The sequence below is a fragment of the Xenopus tropicalis genome, chromosome 3 (assembly GCF_000004195.4).
Source record: "Xenopus tropicalis strain Nigerian chromosome 3, UCB_Xtro_10.0, whole genome shotgun sequence".
In the NCBI taxonomy this organism is placed as follows: Eukaryota; Metazoa; Chordata; class Amphibia; order Anura; family Pipidae; genus Xenopus; species Xenopus tropicalis.
Window position 1 is genome coordinate 132,816,295 of NC_030679.2, and position 25,257 is coordinate 132,841,551.

The 25,257-nt window shown below is 44.5% G+C and overlaps 2 protein-coding genes across 13 annotated transcripts in view; one reads left to right on the forward strand and one right to left on the reverse strand.

Moving 5' to 3' along the window:
* Positions 1–6,815, forward strand: part of brd4 (bromodomain containing 4) — a 33,111-nt gene extending 26,296 nt beyond the window's left edge. For 2 of the 4 annotated variants that reach the window (XM_012953714.2, XM_012953713.3), the window contains exons 14-21: positions 206–461; positions 941–1,576; positions 1,798–1,907; positions 2,142–2,301; positions 2,436–2,563; positions 3,333–3,532; positions 4,259–4,481; positions 4,574–4,804. In XM_012953714.2, coding sequence (XP_012809168.1) covers positions 206–461; positions 941–1,576; positions 1,798–1,907; positions 2,142–2,301; positions 2,436–2,563; positions 3,333–3,532; positions 4,259–4,481; positions 4,574–4,645 — 1,785 coding nt within the window. In that variant the 3' untranslated portion in view covers positions 4,646–4,804. 4 annotated transcript variants of the gene reach the window in all.
* A 4,161-nt stretch (positions 6,816–10,976) lies between these two features.
* Positions 10,977–23,668, reverse strand: akap8 (A-kinase anchoring protein 8). 9 transcript variants are annotated; one of them, XM_012953720.3, is made up of 15 exons: positions 23,538–23,668; positions 23,295–23,330; positions 23,183–23,215; positions 20,756–20,873; positions 19,767–19,884; positions 17,721–17,790; positions 17,071–17,103; positions 16,364–16,413; positions 15,652–15,691; positions 15,468–15,534; positions 14,848–15,040; positions 13,333–13,417; positions 13,138–13,268; positions 12,605–12,700; positions 10,977–11,987 (listed from the first exon to the last, which is right to left on the reverse strand). In XM_012953720.3, exons 1-15 carry the CDS (start codon positions 23,554–23,556, stop codon positions 11,583–11,585), a joined length of 1,494 nt encoding a protein of 497 aa, XP_012809174.1. In that variant the 5' UTR covers positions 23,557–23,668; the 3' UTR covers positions 10,977–11,582.
* Positions 23,669–25,257: the final 1,589 nt, after the last annotated feature.

The following is a 25,257-nucleotide window of genomic DNA, read 5'->3' on the forward strand; positions in this document are numbered from 1 at the left end:
TTTCCTCCACTGTATGTGCATTGCTGCCCTCTCCCTATATATCTATATCCTGTGTTTAATGTGAAAGGATAATGGTCACAGGCTCTGTTATTACTAGTTGATATTTCTCTGTTCCCAATGTGTCCTATTTTATTTTACCTCTTGTTTTTTAATGGCCTTATGCACTTTCTCATTCTCTCTCCCTTCCCCTTTCTCTCTGCTTTAGCATCATCACCCTATGCAACAGCCTCTTGCCGCACCACCCCCTGTCATGAAGCCTCCGTCTCCCACCTTAGCACCACCTTACCCTCCGCCTTCCAGCCTGGACTCCTCACATCCTTCTCTCCACCACCCTCTCCACTCTGCGAATGTTTTTGATGCAGTCATGCAGCTTCCTCCTGATCTGCCTCCTCACCTTACTGGTCAGACAGAGCACTGCTCGCCCCCACACCTCAACCAACATGCCCTGACAAGCCCTCCAGGTAAGTGTCCTGTACATTAATGGTGCAACACTTGCTGTGGCCTAGAGTTTGGGGGGTGGGAGAAGGAGTAGCCCTGTACATCCAAATGATGATATAGTAATTATATTGTGTGTATGAAATATGCTTAGTACAGGGTTGCACAGATTTCTGCACAGTCTGGTCTTGCATGTACAACTCTGCAAGGTGCAAATTAAAGGGGCAGTATAGCATTGGTGCCTGTAGTATGTGCCTGCTATTCAGGGGCCCCCTAACATTTCCTTTTAAATGGAGTGGAGTTATTTTTGTGGAACTCTCCTAAAACATAAAATACCAGAACATAACATATTGGCAGCTTGCAAAGAGCAGAGGGGCGCAGGAGGGGTCACAACCTTTAGGATCACACAATATAGTATAGCATAGTAATTCATCATGAAAACAACTTATGTAAAATGATATTTTATTCACAACGTCTTTTTCTGTATTTTTTTTTCTCCCACTAGCCCTACACAACGCAATGCCCCAGCAGCCCTCCAGGCCATCCAACCGTGCTGCTGCCCTTCCTCCAAAACCTGTTCAGCCTCCCTCTGTCTCTCCTCCTCTTCCTCCTCCTCCTCCGCAGCCCCACCACCAGCCTTCTGTGCATATCCATCATCACCACCACCATGCACAGCCCCCTCATGCTCTTCTGGAAGATGATGGGCCTCCCTCTCCTCACACAGGTCTCCCTTCCTACCTGCAACAGCTTCAGAAGCCACAGCAACCTCCTACTCAGTCTCCTATTCATTCACTTCTCACATCTGTCAAGGTGCAGTCCCAAGCACCCATGGCTGCTCCTCCCCAATCCATGAGGCACCTCCAGCCTCTGGTTTACCCTGCTCCATCTTCCACTGCTACCACAGCGCCTCCTCCTGCCTCTTCTCACATACACCAACTGCAGTCTTCCCCTGCAGTCCCTCAGCAACAGCCAGCTGGTCAGGCACCGCCACCCCCCCAGCAGCAGCAGCACCCGGCCCTGCAAGGCGCGCTCGTTTCCTCACATCCGCAGCATGTGCAGCACCAACAGGCCAAACAACAACAAGTGATCCAGCATCATCATCCTTCCCCACGGCAGCAGAAGCAAGAGACATATGCTGGAGGTAAGAAGGCTGGGGGATATCGGAATTCACCATATTGGGGGACTAGAGAATGGGAAATAGTGTGTGGAAGGGAAATAAAGATACAGGGTTTAGATGGGATCACCATATTGGGGGACTAGAGAATGGGAAATAGTGTGTGGAAGGGAAATAAAGATACAGGGTTTAGATGGGAGACCATTCTGTTGATTGGGAGTGTAATACCCTGTCTTGTTTCTTTTCAGGTCACTTGCGTGATGCTCCTTCCCCTCTCCTCCTGCATTCGCCTCAGGTTCCTCCCTATCCGGGTCTGGCTCACCCACCTTCCCCACAGTCTGTGCAACCTAAAAAGCAGGTAATGTTCCAACAAGCATTGTCTGTCCTTAGTCCTCACTTTTTATCTTTATCAGCCATTCCACTTATATTGTATTGACTTCTCATTTGCCCATTCTTTTTCCTACAGTTGCATTTGTTCTCAGACAAGTGTCCCCCCCCCCCCCCCCGCTTTTGAAGCTCTGTCATTGCTTTCTTACACACCCCCTTTCCTTGTGCTTGCTCAGCTCAAACCTTGACTGGCTCTTTTCTCTAGGAGATGAGAGGAGCGTCGGTGCTGCAGCCTCAGCCGCTGGTCATGAAAGAAGATAAACGTCATTCGCCTTCACTGCGCCCAGAGGGCTTCTCTCCAGGAATGCGCCCTGAACCTCAGAAAGTTCCGGAGGTTCTAAAAGGATCTAGTCACATCCAGCCACGTCAGTCTTGTTATTTGGCCTTTTACTAACCATTTATTATAATTTTCCTGCTGCACTTCTGTACCTACACCATAGCCAGTCATTGTGTTTCCCATGAAGCTCCCCCATTAAACATCTCATGGTTTTATCCTCAGGACCAGACTTGAAGCCAATGGATGTTGGACGTCCCATACGGCCGACTGACCAGAGCCTCCCACCTCAAGGGATGCCAGAAAAAGAGAAGCAAAAGCAAGAACCTAAGACACCTGTGGCTCCTAAAAAGGTGAGTATAATCTGAAATGACTGAGATTTATTAGAATTTAGGTTCATCTCACTAAAATAAGCTTTTTAAACATAATTGGTTTTAAATTCTGTAGTGTTAATGAAATAATCAAGTTACTCGGATTTTGATCGACAGGTCTAATAAATCCTTTAACCGGTGGAACGGGTGGGCGGGACTAGTGGGGTTTTGATGGAATTTCTCAAATCAGTCTGGAACACCATTTTTAAGTACAATCCTATATCTAGAGGAGTATAATAATTCACTGGTACATTCATCATTTTTATAGGATATGTCTCCTTTAATAGGTTATATTTAGTAAGTTTCTCTTTAAACTCTTATTGGTTACATTTAATAGTTGTTTATTTGGAATACATTTCCCAAAATGGGATTGAATGGAATATTTTAAATGGATTTAAGGGCCTCTGTTTAAAGAGTTGGTTCACTTCTAAAACTTATCAGTTCCTGACAGAGCTGTACTTGCTAATTACATTCTCTTACATTAAATTATTAATAAAATAAGATCGTGAAGTCCATCACACAATAGCAGCAGCTACTTCCCTCAAATGTTGGTCTTGTGTGCCCTCTGGTGGAAATTTAATGCAACACCATACTGCGTTGCATTAAATTTCCACCAGAGGGCACACAAGACCAACATTTGAGGGAAGTAGCTGCTGCTATTGGGTGATGGACTCCACAGTCTTATTTTATTAATAATAATAATTGCTCCTCTGACTCAGAGAGAAAGATAAGAATAAGCTTTTTCTTTCAGGACATAAAGATTAAAAACATGGGTTCGTGGGCTGGTCTAATGCAGAAGCCACCAGTAACCCCAACTTCTGCGGGAAAGTCAACAAGTGACAGCTTTGAGCTGTTCCGGAGGCAGGCCCGCGAGAAAGAGGAGCGCGAGAGGGCCCTCAAACTTCAGGCCGAACAAGCAGAGAGAATGCGCAGGGAGCAGGAGAGAATGAGGTACTGCTTGTTTCCTATTGGCTGCTGTGGGGGCAAGAATCCAGAGCTATTGCATGTCCATTCCTACCCACCCCTGTATTTACAGAGAGAAGAGAGGACTAGGAAGCATGGCGGGGGGTCCGTGACAGGGATAAGAATATAGTACAGGTATAGGACCTGTTATCCAGAATGCTTGGGACCTGGGGTTTTCCGGATAAGGGGTCTTTCTTTAATTCGGAACTCCTACCTTAGGTCTGCTAAAACAATTATTTAAACTGTAATTAAACCCAATAGGATTGTTTTGGCTCCAATAAGAATTAATTTTGTCTTAGTTGGGATCAAGTACAGGTACTGTTTTATTATTACAGAGAAAAGGGAATAATTTAACCATTAAATAAACCCAATAGGGCTGTTCTGCCCCAATAAGGGGTAATTATATCTTAGTTGGGATCAAGTACAGGTACTGTTTTATTATTACAGAGAAAAGGGAATCATTTAACCATGAAATAAACCCAATAGGGCTGTTCTGCCCCAATAAGGGGTAATTATATCTTAGTTGGGATCAAGTACAAGGTACTATTATTACAGGGAAAAAGGAAATAATTTTTAAAAATTTGAATTATTTGCTTATAATGGAGTCTATGGTAGATGGCCTTTCCGTAATTCGGAACTTTCTGGATAACGGGTTTCTAAATAAGAGGTCCGACACCTGTAGTAGTATTGTAACCTGCAAAAACTCTGCACTAGGTCCCGGGATGAAGATGACGCGCAGGAGCAGGCTAGGAAAGCCCACGAGGAGGCACGCCGGCGGCAGGAACAACAGCAACAGCAGCAACAACAACAGCAGCAACAGCAACACGTGCAGAGCAACCTCCCCGCCGCTCCGTCACCTGCGCAGAGCTCTCAGCCAATCATGGATCAGCGAGAAATGGCTAGAAAGCGGGAACAGGAGAGGAGACGAAGGCAGGCGGTAGGTGTATGATGCCCTGGGCCTCTATAGAAGCCTTTGTGCCACCCTAGCCTTACTCACTAACTCACTAACTCTCCTCTCTTTCCCCACAGATGGCGCCCTCTATAGATATGAATTTTCAGAGTGAACTGATGGAGATATTTGAACAGAACCTGTTCTCCTAAGACTCCGGTCTCTTCACCAACACCACCACCTCCTTCACCACTTTACTCCCGGCAGCTCCTTCCCTTCCCCCTCTCCCCCACCATTTCACATGTTTTTTTAATGTCACCTTAAGGAGCAAGGGGTAACACCCCACAAGAGACGCTGAATTTTACTCCCCTTTCTGTATTTTTATCCCAGCCCTGTACTTTGAGACACAGAGTCTCTAAAAGCGGTAAAAAAAAAAAAAAAAAAAAAAAGGGGGTGATATATACCCCTTCCCTCCCCCCGTCTCCAATCATTGTGCAGTAACATGTGAAAGAGCAGAGACTCTTTAAGTGGGGGCGTTGTGAATCTGTTTCCCACCAACCCCCCCTCCCATATTAATGGGCGCTCTGGTATTATTGAGGAGGCTGAAGAGGAGAGGGATCTGGGTGCAAGACAAATAATGACGGACTGTCTTGGGATAAGGGGGGGGCGGGGGGGTTGGCTGCAGAACTTTGCGTGTGTGCAAATAATAATCACTAATCTGGAAAGCTTTGCTAATGCAGTGTTGGCTGGAGCGTTCTGCAAGCGGTACAGCGCTGTCTCCAAACGTGCCCCATAATAACTGCCTCAGATATTAATTGTATTAATTATTGGATATATTGGATGCAGTGCAATGTATGACTAGCGAAGACCTGCAGAGCAGTGAGTATGCAGAACAAAATATCCTTCACGGTCTGTGCGCAGCATGCATGTGTTATCATCCCAGAGCCGTTTGTGCGCCACACCGAGCGCTCCGGGCGTGCACTTAAACACGCAGGGCGCTAACGTGCACTTCCAAGTGGGGTTGTTTCCTGCGTGCTCAGGGTGGGTCATGCGTTCTACAAGTGCACTTTAGGGTTGCAGATTGCACTGTGTACATTCTGCACCTCCCCATGCATTCTGATAATGGTCAGTGGTATCCCACACCACTCGTGGTTCCGTGTGTACATACAATGAATGTAATCATGCAATGTCCAGCCGGCTCCTGGCCCCGCGCACGTGTGTTTTTAGTACATTTCTACGTGCTTGCCATTAATGTTTTGTTTGTTTTTATGTCTCGTGTGTTCTTGACATGTTCTGATGGCGCGTGTACACGCCAGGCGTTTTATAACCCCAAGTGACTATGCAAGCTCAATCATCCACAGATGCGTGTAACCCCTTTCTGGCCCACGCAGATTGCACGTGAACACACACACGCTAGCATTTCCATTGGTGGGGATTTCTATTGCTCTGCATGTATTTGTACGGGATGAACGTGTACACGCCCCGTCGCTAACATGGAAGAACATATATACCTGCATGTATATTTTACAGATTTATTTTGCACATCTGTCTGTGTTGCTTCCCATGTACGTGGCATATTGTGCATGACCAGGCGCTCCCCGGGGCGCCGCTGATCCACGTGTTTTCCACTGCAGAGATGACGATGGTTTTGCCTCCCGTGCATGTCTGTTGGACATAATTGCAATATAGGTGTGTGCCAGTGTGACCCGTGTACCCAGAGGAGACTGCTCTGCTCATTCATTGGCTACCAGCAGACGATAATACAGATGAACTGCCACATGGAGCTGCCATTAAATCGGCCTGAATGTGCGGCCTCCTTGCCTACAGCCCAGCGCGCACTGCAGCTTGATTTAGTGCAATTTTCTGCACACACCCCAATAATCCGCCGGCTCCCCGAACCCCCTCATTCCGAGAGCTGCAGTAAGGGTGCGTGTGTGTGTGCGTGAAGGGGATGGAGGGGGGGGGGGTCTTTAATTGTCATGATTTTGGGTTTAAGCCCCTTTAATTTGAAACAAAATTTGACTTCTGTTCTAACGGTCCTTATCGCCCTCTCTCGTCTCTGTAATTTTATCCTCCTCCGTTTCATTTTGTTTTTTGTTTTCTTTCTTTTTTTATTTTATATATAAATATATATATAATTTGAACTGTTTAAAAAAAACAAAACAAACAAAAAAAAAAAAACTAAAATCCTTTATGTGCCATAAACTTTGTCCATCCTCCCCCCTCTTCCCTCCTGTCCAACCTGCCCCACCCAACCCTAATCCCTTTTTTAGCTAGCGGCCTGTCCCCCCCAACGTCCCCTTCCCTGAGTAACAGGCACGGAAGTCTGTGTTGTAACTGATTTCATGCAATAAAGTCTTTTTTTATTATATTTTCATTTTATTTTACCTTGGTTGCATTTTTATTTTATGTTTTAGTCAAATTCCCCCTTTTTGTATGGGAGTGGGGCGACCCCCTCCATGTGTCGGGTGTGGTGGTGAGATTCCTTGCAAGGACGTTAGAAAGGAGAGAGGAGCAATGGAAGGTGTCAGGGATTGATACTTCTGCAGTATTTTCTAGGTGGGACAGTGATGCTCTGCAGGACCCCCCCCCCCCATAAAGACTTGTATCATTGGGATGTACAGTGAAGGAGTGTAGGGATTCAGAGGAGCAGTAATGGCAATAATCACACATTTCTCCCAATAAAATAGGGCTTGCTGATTGGTTGCACAGGGAGTCTGAGAGCAAAGGGATTTACACCCAGGTGGGATAAGGGTTAAGTGACAGTCTGGCCCTGAGCATCACTGGAACCAACTCAGTGCAGCCCAGGGCCCGGGTATGGAGGGGTGGTGGGCGGCATTCTGGCAATTCATTCATTAGACTGGCTGAAAAGGGAAAACATACAGCTCTGTAAGATAGGCAAGTATTTACATTTCATTTCATGTGTAAGTGACCTCAGGTATTGGTGTTCTTTTTCCCTTCCTTGTAAAGGAGCAGTGAGGGTTAAACTCCATCTGTCACTCCACCCTCTATGTACTATGTCACATGTCGCAGCATTACTCTATAGCTTCATCCAGCCAAGTTCTACACAGTATAAGCGCTTTTCATTTCTTAATTTCAGAAAGGGTGACTGCAAACTCTATGTATGAAGCTGGGTAGGCTGGCTTTGGGCAGGCTCACTTTACTCCATAATGGCATCACTGACCGTGTATGAAGCTGGGTAGGCTGGCTTTGGGCAGGCTCACTTTACTCCATAATGTCATCACTGACCCATCTATGAAGCTGGGTAGGCTGGCTTTGGGTAGGCTCACTTTACTCCATAATGGCATCACTGACCGTGTATGAAGCTGGGTAGGCTGGCTTTGGGCAGGCTCACTTTACTCCATAATGGCATCACTGACCGTGTATGAAGCTGGGTAGGGTAAATCCTTCGGTGTGGATTTCCCATCATAATCTAAGCCTTAACTCCTCCCACTGTGGGCTGTACATATTAAGTACAGCACTTCAACCTCATCTAGATACATTGTGTGCAGGATCCCTTTCCTCTCCGGCTCTTGGGTTTCTAATAACCCCAAACCACTTGAGATAATCTCTCAGCCTCAGTATCATGAATGGAAAATATTGTTAATATCTGTTAACGATTGAGCTAATTAGGTGGCAGTTATTAGCGCTAGATAAGTCCCATCTCAATTATGTTTCAAATGAGCGCCATTAAAACTTGCTTTGTTCGTGACATCTTTAATAACCCCTTCAATATAACCGGCCAGAAACCAAAGAACAACCTAAAGCACTTACTGAATCCATGATTAGGAGCAATAATAATAAGTATCGGGCTCCATTCCAGTGGCACAATGAGGCCCCAGCTCCATCCGTGGGTTTTCTTAGTTGCCGGCCAACATTGTTGTGATTAAAAAGGAAATTGAAGATAAGACCCCAGAATTCTGACTTGGCCAGGGAGCCAATGTGTTGTAGAGCAGATATGAGAGATACAAAGCTTTGACAGTGTTATACAAATTCTGTATTATACGTACTGAGTGAGGACTTGGCCTGTCTGCCCTATAATAGATCAACTCGTCTGTCATAGAGCAAATGAGTGGTTTTCTTTGAGATATAAATTGTGGAACATGTTTTTGTGCTTTAATAACCATTTCCAAATACATCAAATAGAATGGACCTTCTCTGGTTAATGGGCTTTGTCTTGTAACATACATAAAACAGTATAGTGTTAGGGAAACAAGATTTCTCTGAGGGCATTCGGTTCCGGGTCAGATGTTTACATCCCCTGAACTAATAACCTGAAATTTGGAAACATGGTTTTTATGCTTTAATAACCATTTCCAAATACATCAAACAGGAAGACCCTTCTCTTGTTTATGGCTGATATCTAAATTATATCACCCATCAACAAGAGAAGATTCTTCCTTTTCGATGCATGAAATCTAAATATCAGCCATCAACGAGAAGATTCTTCCTGTTTGATGCATGAAATCTAATTAATAAGAGAAGGTTCTTCCTGTTGATGGGTGAATTCAAAATATCAGCCATAACAAGAGAAGATTCTTCCTTTTCGATGCATGAATTCTAAATATCAGCCATCAACAAGAGAAGAGTATTCCCTGTTTGATGTATGAGATCTAATTGATTTCATGCATCGAACAGGAAGAATCTTCTCTTATTAATGGGTGATATCAATTAGACTTAATGCATCAAACAGGAAGAACCTTCTCTTGTTGATGGCTGATATTTGGAATTCATGCATCAACAGGAAGAACCTTCTCTTATTAATGGGTGATATCAATTAGACTTAATGCATCAAACAGGAAGAATCTTCTCTTGTTGACGGGTGATATTTAGAATTCATGCATCAACAGGAAGAACCTTCTCTTATTAATGGGTGATATCAATTAGATTTCATGCATCAAACAGGAAGAATCTTCTCTTGTTGATGGGTGAAATTGAGATTTCATGCATAAAACAGGTAGAACCTTCTCTCGTTAATGGGTGATATCATACATCAAGCAGTATATTTGTAGGGAAGCTTGGGAGAAGAGTTCTGAGAGCTTTAGGTTGAGCTTCAGACATTTCTGCCTCCTGAATGAATAACCGTAGCCTTAAGATTAGTTATTTGGTACAGTGTTTGTCATTGGCTGGGTTAATGCCACTCTGTTATTACTTGGTTGGCTACCAGAACCTGCAGAGCATCACTAAACAGATTAAAAATAAAAAAAAAAATAGAATAAAAAAAAAAAAATACCAAATTTATATCAAACCACAAATGTATCACGGGCTTGTATTACCATGTTCTTATAAAGACTGTCTGTGAATTTAAGAAATAAATAGAATTTTTACTCTAAAACGGTGACATTTTACTTGTAATAAACTTTTTTTTTTCTTTGTGTTTCCTTGTAAAACATTTTTTTGGGGCCTAAAAAATATTGAGATTGTATTTTGTAATGGGGCAGAGATGCAGTTTTTTTTTTTTTTTTTTTTATATAAAACCAAGGATCCCCTTTGAATATGATCCTTTGGTTTGCCCTCTTGAAAAGCAGTGGGAAGAAGCCATTTTGGAGAGTGCAGAGCAGAAAGCTGGTCCTTGGGTCCCCATGTTGGCCACCAGACGTGCCAGTAGTCAAGACAAATGGGTCAAACATAAGCAAAAGCTGTACAACTGGTTCCTATAAGGGGCCAGACGGGTGCAGAAACTGGTTACTGACCTGTGTATAGAGGCCAAATAATGGCCAACCCTATTTATATCTGCCTGTTTATTAGCCATACATCTATCAAGTGGGTTGTTGGGTGAAGACCAATTTGGCATGTTGATGCAGCCCTCTACTTCAGCCGTGTATGTTTTCCACTCACAGTGGGTTTAGGCCAAGAACACTTTGCCTTCACATGGTATAGACCAAGGATCCCCCGACCTTTCTTACTCATGAGCCACAGTCAAATGTAAAAAGACTTGGGGAGCAACACAAGCACCATAAAAGTTCATGGAGGAGCCAAATAAGGGCTGTGATTGGCTATTAGGGGCCTCCATGCACCCTATCAGCTTACAGGGGCTTTATTTGGTAGTAAATCTTGTTTTTATTCAACCAAAACTTGCCCCCAAGTCAGGAATTCAAAAATAACTCCCTGGTTTGGGGGCACTGAGAGCAACATCCAAGGGGTTGGGGAGCAATATGTTACCCCCGAGCTACTGGTTGGGGATCACTGGTCTAGATAAACAACCAACTGGTTCGGTGAAGCCCACTGTTGCCCGTTTGATTATATCTGAAACAAACCGGGACTAGAGGGAGATTTAACATATATGTATTCTGGCTCTTCGGTGTTTATAAAGAACGCTGATCTGTCACAACTAGATGGGTCCCCAGAGCCTTCATCATCAAAATTAGGTGCCAAAAGAAAAGGCCACTCCCCCATTGTGAGACGGACAGATGGAACCAAACCCAATACTAAACACCTCCCCTGTGCCCTGCCTCTCAAGCACCTATGTAATCACATCAGACTTATTATGGGACACAGTTCAAAAACTAGGGGGGGGGGTTATACAACAATGAATACAAAAAGCACCCTACTTAACATGTTTTATTTGTAGGAAAACATATGCCAATAAAAACAGAAACAGTAACACACCTGTATCAACATTTTTAACAGTGAACTAAAATGAAAGTTTTTGGGGTACTGATACAGATTTATAGTGCATAAATGAAATGGAGCCACAGCCCTGGCCACGGCCGGGGGAGCTCAGGAGGGAATCAGTCGTGCCCTATAGGGAACACTTCCTATCGTTCCCATGGGACCCTCACAAGAGCATGTGTGTGTTTGAAAATAATACCAGTAGCAACAAATGGTGTTGGATGACAGCCTGTGGGGCCCCCGTGCAGATGTTATGCTAGGAAAGCTAAAGGAAAGCTAAAGGAAAGCTTAAGGTCTGGGATTCCTTGCCTATATTTAACTCTCCCAGTCACAGAAAGGCTGCCATTTTGCCGAGACACCCTGGGCATTTCCCTGGGCATTTCGGACACTTGAACTTGGAGTGCCCCTCCAGCACATAAACTAACATAAAACTAGCAATAAACATTCCTATTGGTTGCTAAAATTTCCTTACATGGGGCTTGGACGGAGAAGGAAATGTAACTTGCCATAGGAAGGTAATGTAAAGAGGAAGTGGTCTCACAGCACCAGTACAGCTTCTTCATCATCATCTTGACCATCACCATCATCACTACAAGTGCAGAGATGCATAAGGTTTTCCTCCTGGTTCTCTTCCTCTTCCACGTGGTTCTTTTCTTCTTCCTTATGGTTCTCTTCCTTGTAGTTCTTTTTCTCTTCCTTGTAGTTCTTTTCCTCTTCCTCGAAGTTCTTTTCCTCTTCCTCGAAGTTCTTTTCCTCTTCCTCGAAGTTCTTTTCCTCTTCCTTGTAGTTCTCTATCTCTTGGTACTCTTCCTTATAGTTCTGTAGTTGCACTGGCACAGCCAGCTGGCACTCCCCTCCATCACTGTGATGGGCATCAGGTTTAGGAATATCTTTCCTGGCCAGGGCTCCTTTATGTGTGGTCTTTGCAATGAAGTTGTTGCCCTGCAGGTCACAGAAGGAGGAAAGGTTATAAAAGGGAACTGTTCCTACTTGCACCCTGTGCCGAGTGTTACATCAATACTTCCCGGGGCAAAAAAAGAACATTTAGAGCAAATCCCCAAACCGCCACCTTCAGGATTATACCGTCTCCCTGTACAGACTTCTTAGTGACGTACAGAGGGACATCTAGTTGTTTTTATTATGAAGCAGCAACACAGCATTGATTGCTTTTCACACTTACTATCTCCCCTGTAAGAAAAGCGAAGTTAAGGAATACTGTCATGGGGAAAACATGTTTTGTTCAAAACCCATCAGTTACTAGAGCTTCTCCCCCAGAATCCTGCATTGTAATCTGTACCAATATTACAGCTAATAAAATACATTTGTTGGGTCAAGAATAACATTAGGCAGAGGGAATTGTTTGCTATGTAAACAGTGTAATTTAGAAATACCAAGTAACCCATAAAAATCATGACAGATATGAGCTGTGTATAAACAATCCGTCTTCAGACACACCTTTGTTTTGTCTTACTAAACTGAATGTTCAGCTGAAATATGAATGCAATGAACAGAACATGAGCTGTTAGCAGGAACTGAACTCCCAGACAGCCCCATCTCACCTCCATGTAGTTGTCCAGAAGTTCAATGATATCTTTGTCTAAAAAGAACTTCTTGGCCACAATAACGCTGCCATCCACTGTTTTGCCAAACATCATCTGTTGGAAGACACAATAGAGAACAGTGAGAGGGACCCTGCCCTGGCACTTATTTCATTATAAAGAGAGAGAATAAGATAAGCAGTAGGAGGCTGGCCAGTCCGTGGCACACAGGGCTGTATGGGTTGCCAGGAGTGACCCCCATGCACAGACTGGTCGAGAATAGGACTGAGCCTAGTGCCACAGCTTCTGCTAGTTATGTGTATAACCAACCTGCTCAATGAGAATCTGATTATTTGCACTTGTGCCCTTAAATATGGCCGCCTGTACCAGAAGCTTCCCCCTAGTGCCAGTGGCCATATGAATATTGTTACCCCCAACCACAAGGGAGCTGCATACAGACAGCTATTGGGAATCTCTTATGGAAATATGTACTGGGAAGAGTTGAGCATTCACTGTGGCCCCATCCGTATATACACGATACACACAGCCCCTACCCTCCGATTCAATGCGTGCGATTCCGAGGCCGTGTGCTTCAGCAGGGTCTCTATAACGTTGGGGAGCAGCAGGTCACAGGCGGAGCAGCGGACAGCTTGTACCTGTTGCATGAAATGCTCCTGGCCGATCCCTGCGACACAGAGAGGGTTAGCGACACACAACGAGGGAGCATTAAATAAAATACAAAGCAGTACCTTTCAAGGAATACGTTTTTGACACAGCCAAGTGCTGCTGGCGCCGCTCACTGACCACTTTCTTGACATCTCTGTGCAGATATTCCTACGGCAGAGAGTGGGGTGTCACAGACTGAGAGAGACAAGTGCACCCCCAATCCCAAGTGTCCAATCAGACACAGGCGCCGGCATGACAAGTCCCTGACAAGTCCTAGCAGAAATCTCTCAAAAGAACAAAAGGCCGGCCCTGGGGATTCTTAAAGTAATAACACCACCAAACGAATTAAACTATTTTAAAGTAATTAAAATATAATGGGCCTGCACTGGTAAAAGTTATGTGTTTGCTTCAGAAACCCTACTATAGTTTATATAAATACCCCGCTGTGTAGCCCCAGGGGCAGCCATTCCTGCACTGGTACAGCTGGGGTGTTTGCTACAGAAACCCTACTATAGTTTATATAAATACCCTGCTGTGTAGCCCCGGGGCAGCCATTCCTGCACTGGTACAGCTGGGGTGTTTGCTACAGAAACCCTACTATAGTTTATATAAATACCCCGCTGTGTAGCCCCAGGGGCAGCCATTCCTGCACTGGTACAGCTGGGGTGTTTGCTACAGAAACCCTACTATAGTTTATATAAATACCCTGCTGTGTAGCCCCGGGGCAGCCATTCCTGCACTGGTACAGCTGGGGTGTTTGCTACAGAAACCCTACTATAGTTTATATAAATACCCCGCTGTGTAGCCCCAGGGGCAGCCATTCCTGCACTGGTACAGCTGGGGTGTTTGCTACAGAAACCCTACTATAGTTTATATAAATACCCTGCTGTGTAGCCCCGGGGCAGCCATTCCTGCACTGGTACAGCTGGGGTGTTTGCTACAGAAACCCTACTATAGTTTATATAAATACCCTGCTGTGTAGCCCCGGGGCAGCCATTCCTGCACTGGTACAGCTGGGGTGTTTGCTACAGAAACCCTACTATAGTTTATATAAATACCCTGCTGTGTAGCCCCGGGGCAGCCATTCCTGCACTGGTACAGCTGGGGTGTTTGCTACAGAAACCCTACTATAGTTTATATAAATACCCCGCTGTGTAGCCCCGGGGACAGCCATTCCTGCACTGGTACAGCTGGGGTGTTTGCTACAGAAACCCTACTATAGTTTATATAAATACCCCGCTGTGTAGCCCCGGGGGCAGCCATTCCTGCACTGGTACAGCTGGGGTGTTTGCTACAGAAACCCTACTATAGTTTATATAAATACCCCGCTGTGTAGCCCCGGGGGCAGCCTTTCCTGCACTGGTACAGCTGGGGTGTTTGCTACAGAAACCCTACTATAGTTTATATAAATACCCCGCTGTGTAGCCCTACTGGCCCTAATGTGATGTTTTTGCCATCTGTGGGGTGATATGGCAGCTTTTGCTCACATGGATAAAACAATTACACACAGAAGGAATGTTCTATGCATAGATAACTCTTGGTACAATAATAATGGACACATTTTGGAAGGACAAGACCATTTACGTTGTGTTTGCTACCTCAATAAAGGCCACCTTGTATTTAGGGAGCGTCCTGTGCAACTCTTTTATGACTTCCTTGTGCATGGTGCTCCTGAAGTGCTGTGCAATTTGCCACCGATTGTCAGTTTGATATTTGCACAAAAAGCAGTGGAACTCTGTAGCGGAGCTCTCACTTTTGGCATCTTTTGCAGGGGGCTTGGGCTCAGGAACACTGTAAAGAGAAGTCAGGTTTAAAATCCGACAGTATGATATAAGGAATATGTCTGCACTGGGTAAATTCTCCTAAGGGCCACTCCCTACCATTGCTAAGCTTTCATTCAATAAGTGTCCCCACCCGTAGCGGCTTCTACTACAGGTGATTATAAACCAATGGGAAGAGAAACAGGTGTTATGGCAGGATAGATGGAGCACAAACTGCAAAAAGAGGCAGAAACATAGCACTGTCCATCTGTTACATGAACTATGGAATAACTAAATGGCCAGAAGTATCTGGACCCCTGTCTGCCCAAAATCTCTATGGAATTGCTTCTCTCTTTGCTGCTATAGCAGTCTCTGCTCTTCTGGGAGGGTCCCACTAGAAACATTGTTGGGGTTCTGCACACATTTGCACAGGGAACACTGTAAAACTCTGAACTTACATCTCTTGGGGCTCTTTGTGATTCCCTTTCCTCTTTTTTTTCTTTGGTGGTTTCGCCCCTCTGTCGGCTGGGAATGAAAGAATGGCAATGTTACTGATAGGCCCAGAGAAGCGCTGATGTTCTGTGCTGGGTAATGGGTTGGAATGGAAGATGGAACCTTTTGTTCTATATAGAAGCCACTTACTTTTTGGGGGAGTGCCATTCTGTTTCGTGTCCTTTTCTCTCTGAAAGGAAAAATAAAAAAATGAGGCATGCCCGAGTATAGCCAAGACAAGAGGGGTGCCGCTTCCCACATTATGCTGCCAAGGGGGGGCGCCATCTCCCACATTACGGTGCCGAGGGAGGGGGTGCGCCACTTCCCACATTACGGTGCCGAGGGGGGCGCCACTTCCCACATTACAGTGCCGAGGGGGGGGCGCCACTTCCCACATTATGGTGCTGAGGGAGGAGAGCGCCACTTCCCACATTACAGTGCCGAGGGGGGGGGGGTGCCACTTCCCACATTATGGTGCCGAGGGGGGGCACCACTTCCCACATTACAGTGCCGAGGGGGGCGCCACTTCCCACATTATGGTGCTGAGGGAGGAGGGCGCCACTTCCCACATTATGGTGCTGAGGGAGGAGGGCGCCACTTCCCACATTACAGTGCCGAGGGGGGGCGCCACTTCCCACATTACAGTCCCAACTGTAGGTATGTAACTACAGAGGAAGCAGACACAGCTGTGCAGGTAGAGGGTGCAGGAGTATAGGGGGCCCAGTGCGCAAATTGAATATATCTTGGTAGAATAGGTCGAATGTTCAATTATTTTGGGACCCTAAATTGAATTTGCTGTAGGGACCAATAAGACCTAGTTACGCCGCGGCTACACAGCACCCATGTTAAAATTGCCACTCACAGTTTCCTCCTGATTTTCTTCTCTGTGCTTATGGGAGACAGGGTACCTGCCTGTAGGAAACAACAGTAAGGAAAGGTTACGGCTCCTGGCATACGAGGAGATTAGTTGCCCACAATAAATCTTCTATGCTGCGAGCAACTAATCTCCTCCGAATGCTTTCCTGTTGGCCATTTATATTACAAAAAATATTTCCATTCACAAAAATATGCAGCACATTGGGTGGCACTGGGAAAAATTAGGCTCCCCCCTTTTTTTCCCCCTACTGGTGATTTACATAATTGCCAGTGGGAAAGCATTTAAAGATTAGTTGCCAGCGGTAGGGGAGACTTATCAAGGGGACCAACTAATCTCCTTGTGTGCCAGAAGCCTAAGGGCTCTGGCACACGGGGAGTTTAGTTGCCCGCGACAAATCTCCCTGTTCGCGCGCGACTCATCTCCCGAGTTGCCATCCCACTGGCGAAAATGTAAGTCGCCGGTGAGATGGCACACGCTGCGCAGGAAGCGATTTCGGCAAATCACCGAAGTTGCCTTGCAAAGCTTTTTCGGCGATTTGCCAAAATCGCGCCGCCGCATGTGCCATCCCACCGTCGACTTACATTTTCACCAGTGGGATGGTAACTGATGGCAACTCGGGGAGGAACTATAAAACTGTCTCCGATTTTAGAGGTTGACATATGAGGTGTTTATAGGGCTCTGGGACACCTTACCTTGGGTGCTGCTTGCAGATGTCGAAGGCTTATCTAGTAAAATAGGAAAGAAGGAGAAATACACCGGAGCTTTATCAGTAAAGACATAATAGAAGCCAGATCTGGAAATGCACATTTTCTATTGGTTCTTGCAGACGTGCAACTCCCATTGCTTCCCAGAGTAAAGCTTTATCTGTTAAAGGGGCGGTTCACCTTTCAGTCAACTTTTAGTATGTTTAAGAATGGCCAATTCTAAGCAACTTTTAATTGGTTTTCATTATTTATTTTTTTTTTAGTTTTTAAAAGTTATTTGCCTCCTTCTTCTGACTCTTTCCAACTCTCAAATGGGGGTCACTGACCCCGGCAGCCAAAAATTGCTTGGTAAGGCTAAAATTTTATTGTTTTTGTTACTTTTTATTATTTTTTGGTTTAGGTCCTCTCCTATAAATATATCAGTCTCTCCCCCCTCTCTTACCCCCGCCCCACCCCCAGCCAACATTTATACCCCTCACTTGGCTATGTGTGGAACAGCACAAACAGCTGACTGTGGAACGACAGGTCACTATGGAAAATACTAAGCAAAGCTTAGTTTGGCCTTTGGATCAACCCAAAAAAGAACCACTTTTACAAAGGCCTAACAGACACTTGCCCTTTATTTGCCAAATTCTCACCTTCAGTGGGAGTCTTAAAGCCAAGCTGGACCATCTGTTGCTTCTTCTTATTCTTCTTCTTTCTCTTGCGCTTTGGCAACCAAGCAGAGATATTAATGCTGCTGGTCTATGGGATAAGACCAAAAAAAACAAAAAAACCCATAAACCTCATCTTCCCAATGTCTGTAGTATACTAACAGTACTGCCTCCTTATGAAACAGACCCTAATCTATTTGTATCTGTAGCAGGGAATCTGACAGCTCAACTCAGGCAGAGTGCCCATGGGGACTCATTTACTCACCTAGGTCCTACATGTTTTGACTACTATACACTATATACTGAACACAGAGATCTGATTGGTTACATGCAGGAAAGACTATGCACATGTAGGGGAGAGGTAAGCAGCAGGCGAGGAGCTGAATTTAATAATACAGGTATGGGATCCCTTATCTAAAAACCCATTATCCAAAAAGCTCTGAATTTGGGGAAGGCCATCTCCCGCAGACTCCATCAAATAATTTAGATTTTTTTTAATTATTTCCCTTTTCTCTGTAATAATAAAATAGTACCTTGTACTTGATCCCAACTAAGTTATATTTACCCCTTATTGGGGGCATATCAATCCTACTGGGTTTATTTCATGGTTAAATGATTCCCTTTTCTCTGTAATAATAAAACAGTACCTGTACTTGATCCCAACTAAGATATAATTACCCCTTATTGGGGGCAGAACAGTCCTATTGGGTTTATTTAATGGTTAAATGATTCCCTTTTTCTCTGTAATAATAAAACTGTACCTGTACTTGATCCCAACTAAGATATAATTACCCCTTATTGGGGGCAGAACAGCCCTATTGGGTTTATTTAATGGTTAAATGATTCCCTTTTTCTCTGTAATAATAAAATTGTACCTGTACTTGATCCCAACTAAGATATAATTACCCCTTATTGGGGGCAGAACAGCCCTATTGGGTTTATTTAATGGTTAAATGATTCCCTTTTTCTCTGTAATAATAAAACTGTACCTGTACTTGATCCCAACTAAGATATAATTACCCCTTATTGGGGGCAGAACAGCCCTATTGGGTTTATTTAATGGTTAAATGATTCCCTTTTTCTCTGTAATAATAAAACAGTACCTGTACTTGATCCCAACTAAGATATAATTACCCCTTATTGGGGGCAGAACAGCCCTATTGGGTTTATTTAATGTTTAAATAATTACCTTTTTTCTCTGTAATAATAAAACAGTACCTGTACTTGATCCCAACTACGATATAATTACCCCTTATTGGGGCAGAACAGCCCTATTGGGTTTATTTAATGGTTAAATGATTCCCTTTTCTCTGTAATAATAAAACAGTACCTGTACTTGATCCCAACTAAGATATAATTACCCCTTATTGGGGCAGAACAGCCCTATTGGGTTTATTTAATGGTTAAATGATTCCCTTTTCTCTGTAATAATAAAACAGGACATGTACTTGATCCCAACTAAGATATAATTACCCCTTATTGGGGGCAGAACAGCCCTATTGGGTTAATTTAATGGTAAAATGATTCCCTTTTCTCTGTAATAATAAAACAGTACCTGTACTTGATCCCAACTAAGATATACTTACCCCTTATTGGGGGCAGAACAATCCTATTGGGTTTATTTAATGTTTAAATGATTGTTTGGCAGACTTAAGATATGGTGATCCAGATTACGGAAAGACCCCTTATTCGGAATACCCCAGGTCCCATACCTATTTAGGCAACCAAGGGCCACACTTCTGAAGCTGCTGCCCAAGGCACGTGCCTACATAGAGAATAAGGCCCTGGGTAACTGTACTGTTGCAATTTGGCACCCATGTTAGTTAGCCCTATAGTGTGCTAGTTACGTAGTAGTACTAGTTACTTTTTTCACCTACAGCTCACTATAGCAGTTTGCAGGGTCAGTTTTGGAAGTTACAACTCCACAAAAGCTAGAGGGACAGGGGATGGATATTACTAACCCACTGCGTTGTCAACCATCTTCTCAGGCTGCACACACCCACACCCTTTACATTACACTTAGATTCTCACCACTTTTGTGTCGTCTCCAAAGCCTTGCCATCCAACAGCGGGTGTTCCTTGGCTCTGGGCTCCCTGATGGCTTCCCCAGTTGGAACTGCTGCACTCCGGCGGCCAGGGGAGTGTTGTACTAAAATCAGGATCTCTGTCAAAACCATATTATTTCACAAATTTTCCAACAGAATGTTACCCTAATATCAATACTAAAAGAGGGGGACTCCATCCCACCTCTACCACTTTCTATAGAAAGGGGCAAAAATGTAATATATAATTAGTGATTTTTTTATGGTTCCTCTATGTTCACCTACTCTCAACGTAAAGGGTCTTACTGTTTTACCAATATAGTACAAATAACATGAACGCCGCATTCCATACGCCACATAGCACATTTGCATATAAAATAACAAAAAAGATTTTGTGGTTACATTAAGACTAACACCTCTCTACTTTAGGAGGAATGGTGGTAGGCTGGCCAGCCAAGTTTTAAATTGATTTTAATGTGATTGATATATCAATACTAAATAAATTGTGTTGTTTATATTTTTGCCCCTCTCTATAGAAAGTGGTGGGAGGGGTCCCAATCTTGTAGTACTGTCAAAACCATTGGAAAACACAGCCTTGGAGCAACATGAGTATTTTGCATTGGGTGTGCACAGAATTAGTAGCATACACAGTATTTAGGGACATCCGCTGCACGAATCAAACTGTTCCCTGCTGTGTTAGGCAGATGCCAGATGGAAAGGACACCAAGTAATGTGCTTGTAGAAGGTAGGCAGGATGCCCTCCAGCCTTGGGCAGCTAGAACCTTGGCATTTTGTCAGTTGTAGTTTAGTAACAGCTGGAGAGCACCTTAGGGCGACACAGACAACTGGTACCACTTGTTATCAGCATCACCCAATCGCTGCCTACAGTTGCAATTACAGAAGCGATGGCAGTGGGTTTGGTTCGCGGGAGTAGCAGTGCCAGCCCAGGGCATTATCCAGACAGCAAGCTCAGCTCACCTGTGTGCAGCCTGGGGCTCATCACTGCTGGTTTCAAAGCTCTTGTATTGGGGCCCGACAGGGGCACAGCTTCTACTCCACTGAGGGCCGTACAGAGGAAGTTGAGGGATATTAAAGCCTGCCAACAGACAAAGGAGAATGGGCATATAAACAACGGCCACAGCATTTATTTCCATAAATGCCAGGTTGCCAATGCCAAATTTTATAGTCCATACATAAAGGTTTATGGTTATGAAATATGTCCAACAACTCACCAGAGAAGAGGCTCAAGTGCACCACCTTCAGCTGGGGGAACGGATATCACTGTTTTTTATGAAGAGCAGGCACTCACTGAGCAAATCTTCAGAATTCTTGATTAAAAAGTAATTTTATTGGAGTGCCATGGTTTAATTCATACCATCTCAAAAGCAAGTGCCTCAGTGGAGCCCATGTTTATAATCACTAGAGCGAATAACAGTGGGGGCCAATAGATTGAGAACATAAGACAAATATGCTGTGATTGATTGGCTAACATGTACTACTGCGGGGTTGGTTAACAGTAGCGCACAGATGTGTGTAAAGAAAGAATTAGGTGTCTTATGTGTCACATGACAGGAAGCCAGGAGGCAGAGTTTAGTAGTAAAGGGGAGAAGTGATGTGGGCAGTCACATTAAATAGGAATTGTAGTAGGGGGTTCTTTACGTGAGGGCAGTGAGGTTGTGGAATGCCCTTCCTAGTGATGTTGTAATGGCAGATTCTGTTAATGCCTAAAAGAGGGGCCTGGATGAGTCCTTGAACAAGCATAGTATCCAAGGCTATTGTGATACTAATATCTACAGTTAGTATGGTTTTATATATAGTTTGTTGTTATGTATGCGAGTGGATAGATTGGTCAGTATGGGTCTGTATGTGAGTGGATAGATAGATCAGTATGGGTCTGTATGTGAGTGGATAGATAGGTCAGTGTGGGTCTGTATGTGAGTGGATAGATAGGTCAGTGTGGGTCTGTATGGGAGTGGATAGATAGGTCAGTATGGGTCTGTATGTGAGTGGATAGATAGGTCAGTATGGGTCTGTATGTGAGTGTATAGATAGGTCAGTGTGGGTCTGTATGTGAGTGGATAGATAGGTCAGTGTGGGTCTGTATGTGAGTGGATAGATAGGTCAGTGTGGGTCTGTATGTGAGTGGATAGATAGGTCAGTGTGGGTCTGTATGTGAGTGGATAGATAGGTCAGTGTGGGTCTGTATGTGAGTGGATAGATAGGTCAGTGTGGGTCTGTATGTGAGTGGATAGATTGGTCAGTATGGGTCTGTATGTGAGTGGATAGATAGGTCAGTGTGGGTCTGTATGTGAGTGGATAGATAGGTCAGTGTGGGTCTGTATGTGAGTGGATAGATAGGTCAGTGTGGGTCTGTATGTGAGTGGATAGATAGGTCAGTGTGGGTCTGTATGTGAGTGGATAGATAGGTCAGTATGGGTCTGTATGTGAGTGGATAGATAGGTCAGTGTGGGTCTGTATGTGAGTGGATAGATAGGTCAGTATGGGTCTGTATGTGAGTGGATAGGTCAGTGTGGGTCTGTATTGGAGTGGATAGATAGGTCAGTGTGGGTCTGTATGTGAGTGGATAGATAGGTCAGTGTGGGTCTGTATGTGAGTGTATAGATAGGTCAGTGTGGGTCTGTATGTGAGTAGATAGATAGGTCAGTATGGGTCTGTATGTGAGTGGATAGATAGGTCAGTGTGGGTCTGTATGTGAGTGGATAGATAGGTCAGTGTGGGTCTGTATGTGAGTGGATAGATAGATCAGTGTGTGTATATACAGTAAGTACACTGGGGTTTGTTTGGAAGGGTTGCACTTGATGGACTTTTGGTGTTTTTTCAAGCCAACTAAAATATGTAACAAGAATGTGAAACACTAGTGAGTTACAGACTGCAGAATTCTATAGGAAAGGATATTTCACTGATTTGCACTAATTGCAATGTAACTGAAATATTACAACATGTATTTATTAGACGTGTCCCTGAATGTCCCAGTAGGCCAGTAACTGTATTACAGACTGCAGTAACCGATCCAAAAGAGGACAAGGGTTCGGCTCTGTTCTGTGGCAGTAGATGGGCACAGGAATGCTTATTTGTAGTAGGCAAAAAAAAAAGGGGGGGGTGGAATTAATTTTTAGAGACATAATTCTGGCAGCAACAGTGCATAAACCACATGGACAGGAATTGGCACAATATGATATTTAGGGGTATATTTATCATTCTGTGTAAAAAGTGCAGTAAAACATTACCGGTGATGTTGCTCATAGCAGCCAATCAGAGGCTTTGCTTTGGTTTTCCAACTGTTGAAATCTAATTGCTGATTGGTTGCCCTGGGCAACATCACTCCACTTTTTACACAGCCTGATAAATATACCCCAGCTGAGTGTAGGGGGGGGGTATCCTTACCTTCCCAATGCACAGAGGTCTGCATGAAGGAGCCTGTATAGTAAGAGAAGGACAGACATTAATCAGCTGAATGGCAGAATTGCTCTGTCCCACTGGGAGATAACCCCCTTACCTTGCGGGCCTGTCACTGAGCCCCATGTTCCATACGCTGTGGGGAAAGGAAGGGGGGGGGGGCAGAAAGGGGCGTCAGTCACGCAAAATTGCTGCTTACATGTTATTAATGTACATACAATGCGCACTTTGCGCTAAATATCCCCATGCAAGAGTGCAAGCACCCCCCTTATAAAAACAAGCGACCCCCCGACCCAGAACTGGCAAAGCATCCCGGCTTAGCAGCAAGAAAGCGCCCCCTCACCGCGGTACCCAGGATCCATAGCTCCCAGCACAGCGCAGTGCAATGACTTCCGGATGAACAAGATCTGCGCCTGCGCACTGAGCGCCCCCTTCCTATTGGATAGATTTGCGAGGTGACGGAATGGCCTCAGGCCATTGGTGGAAGGGCCGAAGGCGGGAGCAGGCGTTTATATTGTGATTTACCTTCCATTTTGGCGAAACTGATAATTGACAGTTTTGTGGTTGTGTGGTGACACAAACTAGGTGACACAAGCCACGTCCTTCTGTTGTCCCATTAAAGGGGAACTCTGCCCTTGCCTGATAAAAGAAAATCTAATGACTTAAAAAAAAAAAAATCTGTGCTTTAAGTTACTTTTACAAATAAAACCAATGATAAGGGAATGAATGTATGGAGGGACATAATGAGTGATGAGGAGATAAAAGTATAAAAGGGACAGTGGGCAGGTTTCTCTCTCAGATGGGGCCCAAGCTATCCTGAAAGCTAGAGGGAAGCTTAGGCTGGAGGGCTGCCTTCATCTGATACACACTTACTGGTCAGAATTCTACTTTATTTGATATTATTAATAGGAATGGACATCAGGTGGATATTGCCAGAAATGATGGCAGAGGTCTCCGGCAGAAGTAGGATGAATAAAACAAAGTTGCTGCCCACGTGAGCCTTGACTAATGGCCTCGCAAACAGCCAGTAAATCAACTCACCATAGTCAGTAGGTGGTCCCGGTGCCCAAGCCCCAGACCCTCAGCTTAGGGAGTGGAAAAAACATCAATGAATAGAAAATAGGGGGCCCCCAGGCACAATGAAAATCCACAGGGTCACAAAATAGAAGTAAAAATGTTTTTTATTAAGTTGAATTGAAAAACAAACATCTCCAATGGCCCTAAGCGTTTGGTGCCCTAGGGCACTTAGTCATGGGCTTAAAAAAACATTGTCTTGATCTTGTCTGCCCAAGTGACGACCATTAGAACCAAACATCCATGACCTGCTCAAACGTTGCCCACCCCTTTTGTAGGATTCTGCCTGTCTCCCCCCCTCCGATGTTAGATGTGCTCCATATTCTCCTGCTTTGGCTTAGATCCAGGGCCGCCATCAGGGGGGCACAGAGGGGACATTCGGCCAGGGCAATCTTTACTTTTAAAGGGGGCCCAGCTGTGCTACAGTTTTCTGACTAGCTCGGGCCCCCTTTAATCTATTACGGGCCCTGTCATCCTTATTCAAATCTGATTGGTTGCACCCATGCGTACGTGTGATGTCAGTAAGTGCGGTGCGCAACCTTATAAAAGGGCCTGTCTCGCAGAGGAGCCCGAAGTCCCCTTCACTAAGGGGAAGTTTCTCTATGGAGGCTGTTGTGTGACTACACCTCTCACTGCCAAGTGTAAGTGCAAAGCTTAAATAAATGAACTGATGGACGCCAGAAGCTCTTGCAAAATAGTAACTGTTTATTTGTCCCAGACAAAAGATGTAATTGCAGATGTAATACTCTTATGAAGTAATACAATTCTTCAGCAGTACAAATAATGGTATTGTAGAATAAGCAGTAATATATGGTCTCCACCAGTTTATCTCTCTCAAGCTGAGTATGGGCAGGGTAAAGACTAACCTAGTCCCTGGCACTACCGTGTCCCTATGCTAAGGCACAAGCCTGTAGGAGACTACTCCTTTACTCTCCTCTCCTGGATGGAGCAAGTGAGTTGCTCTTTTAGACAAGTAGATTTTGATATAG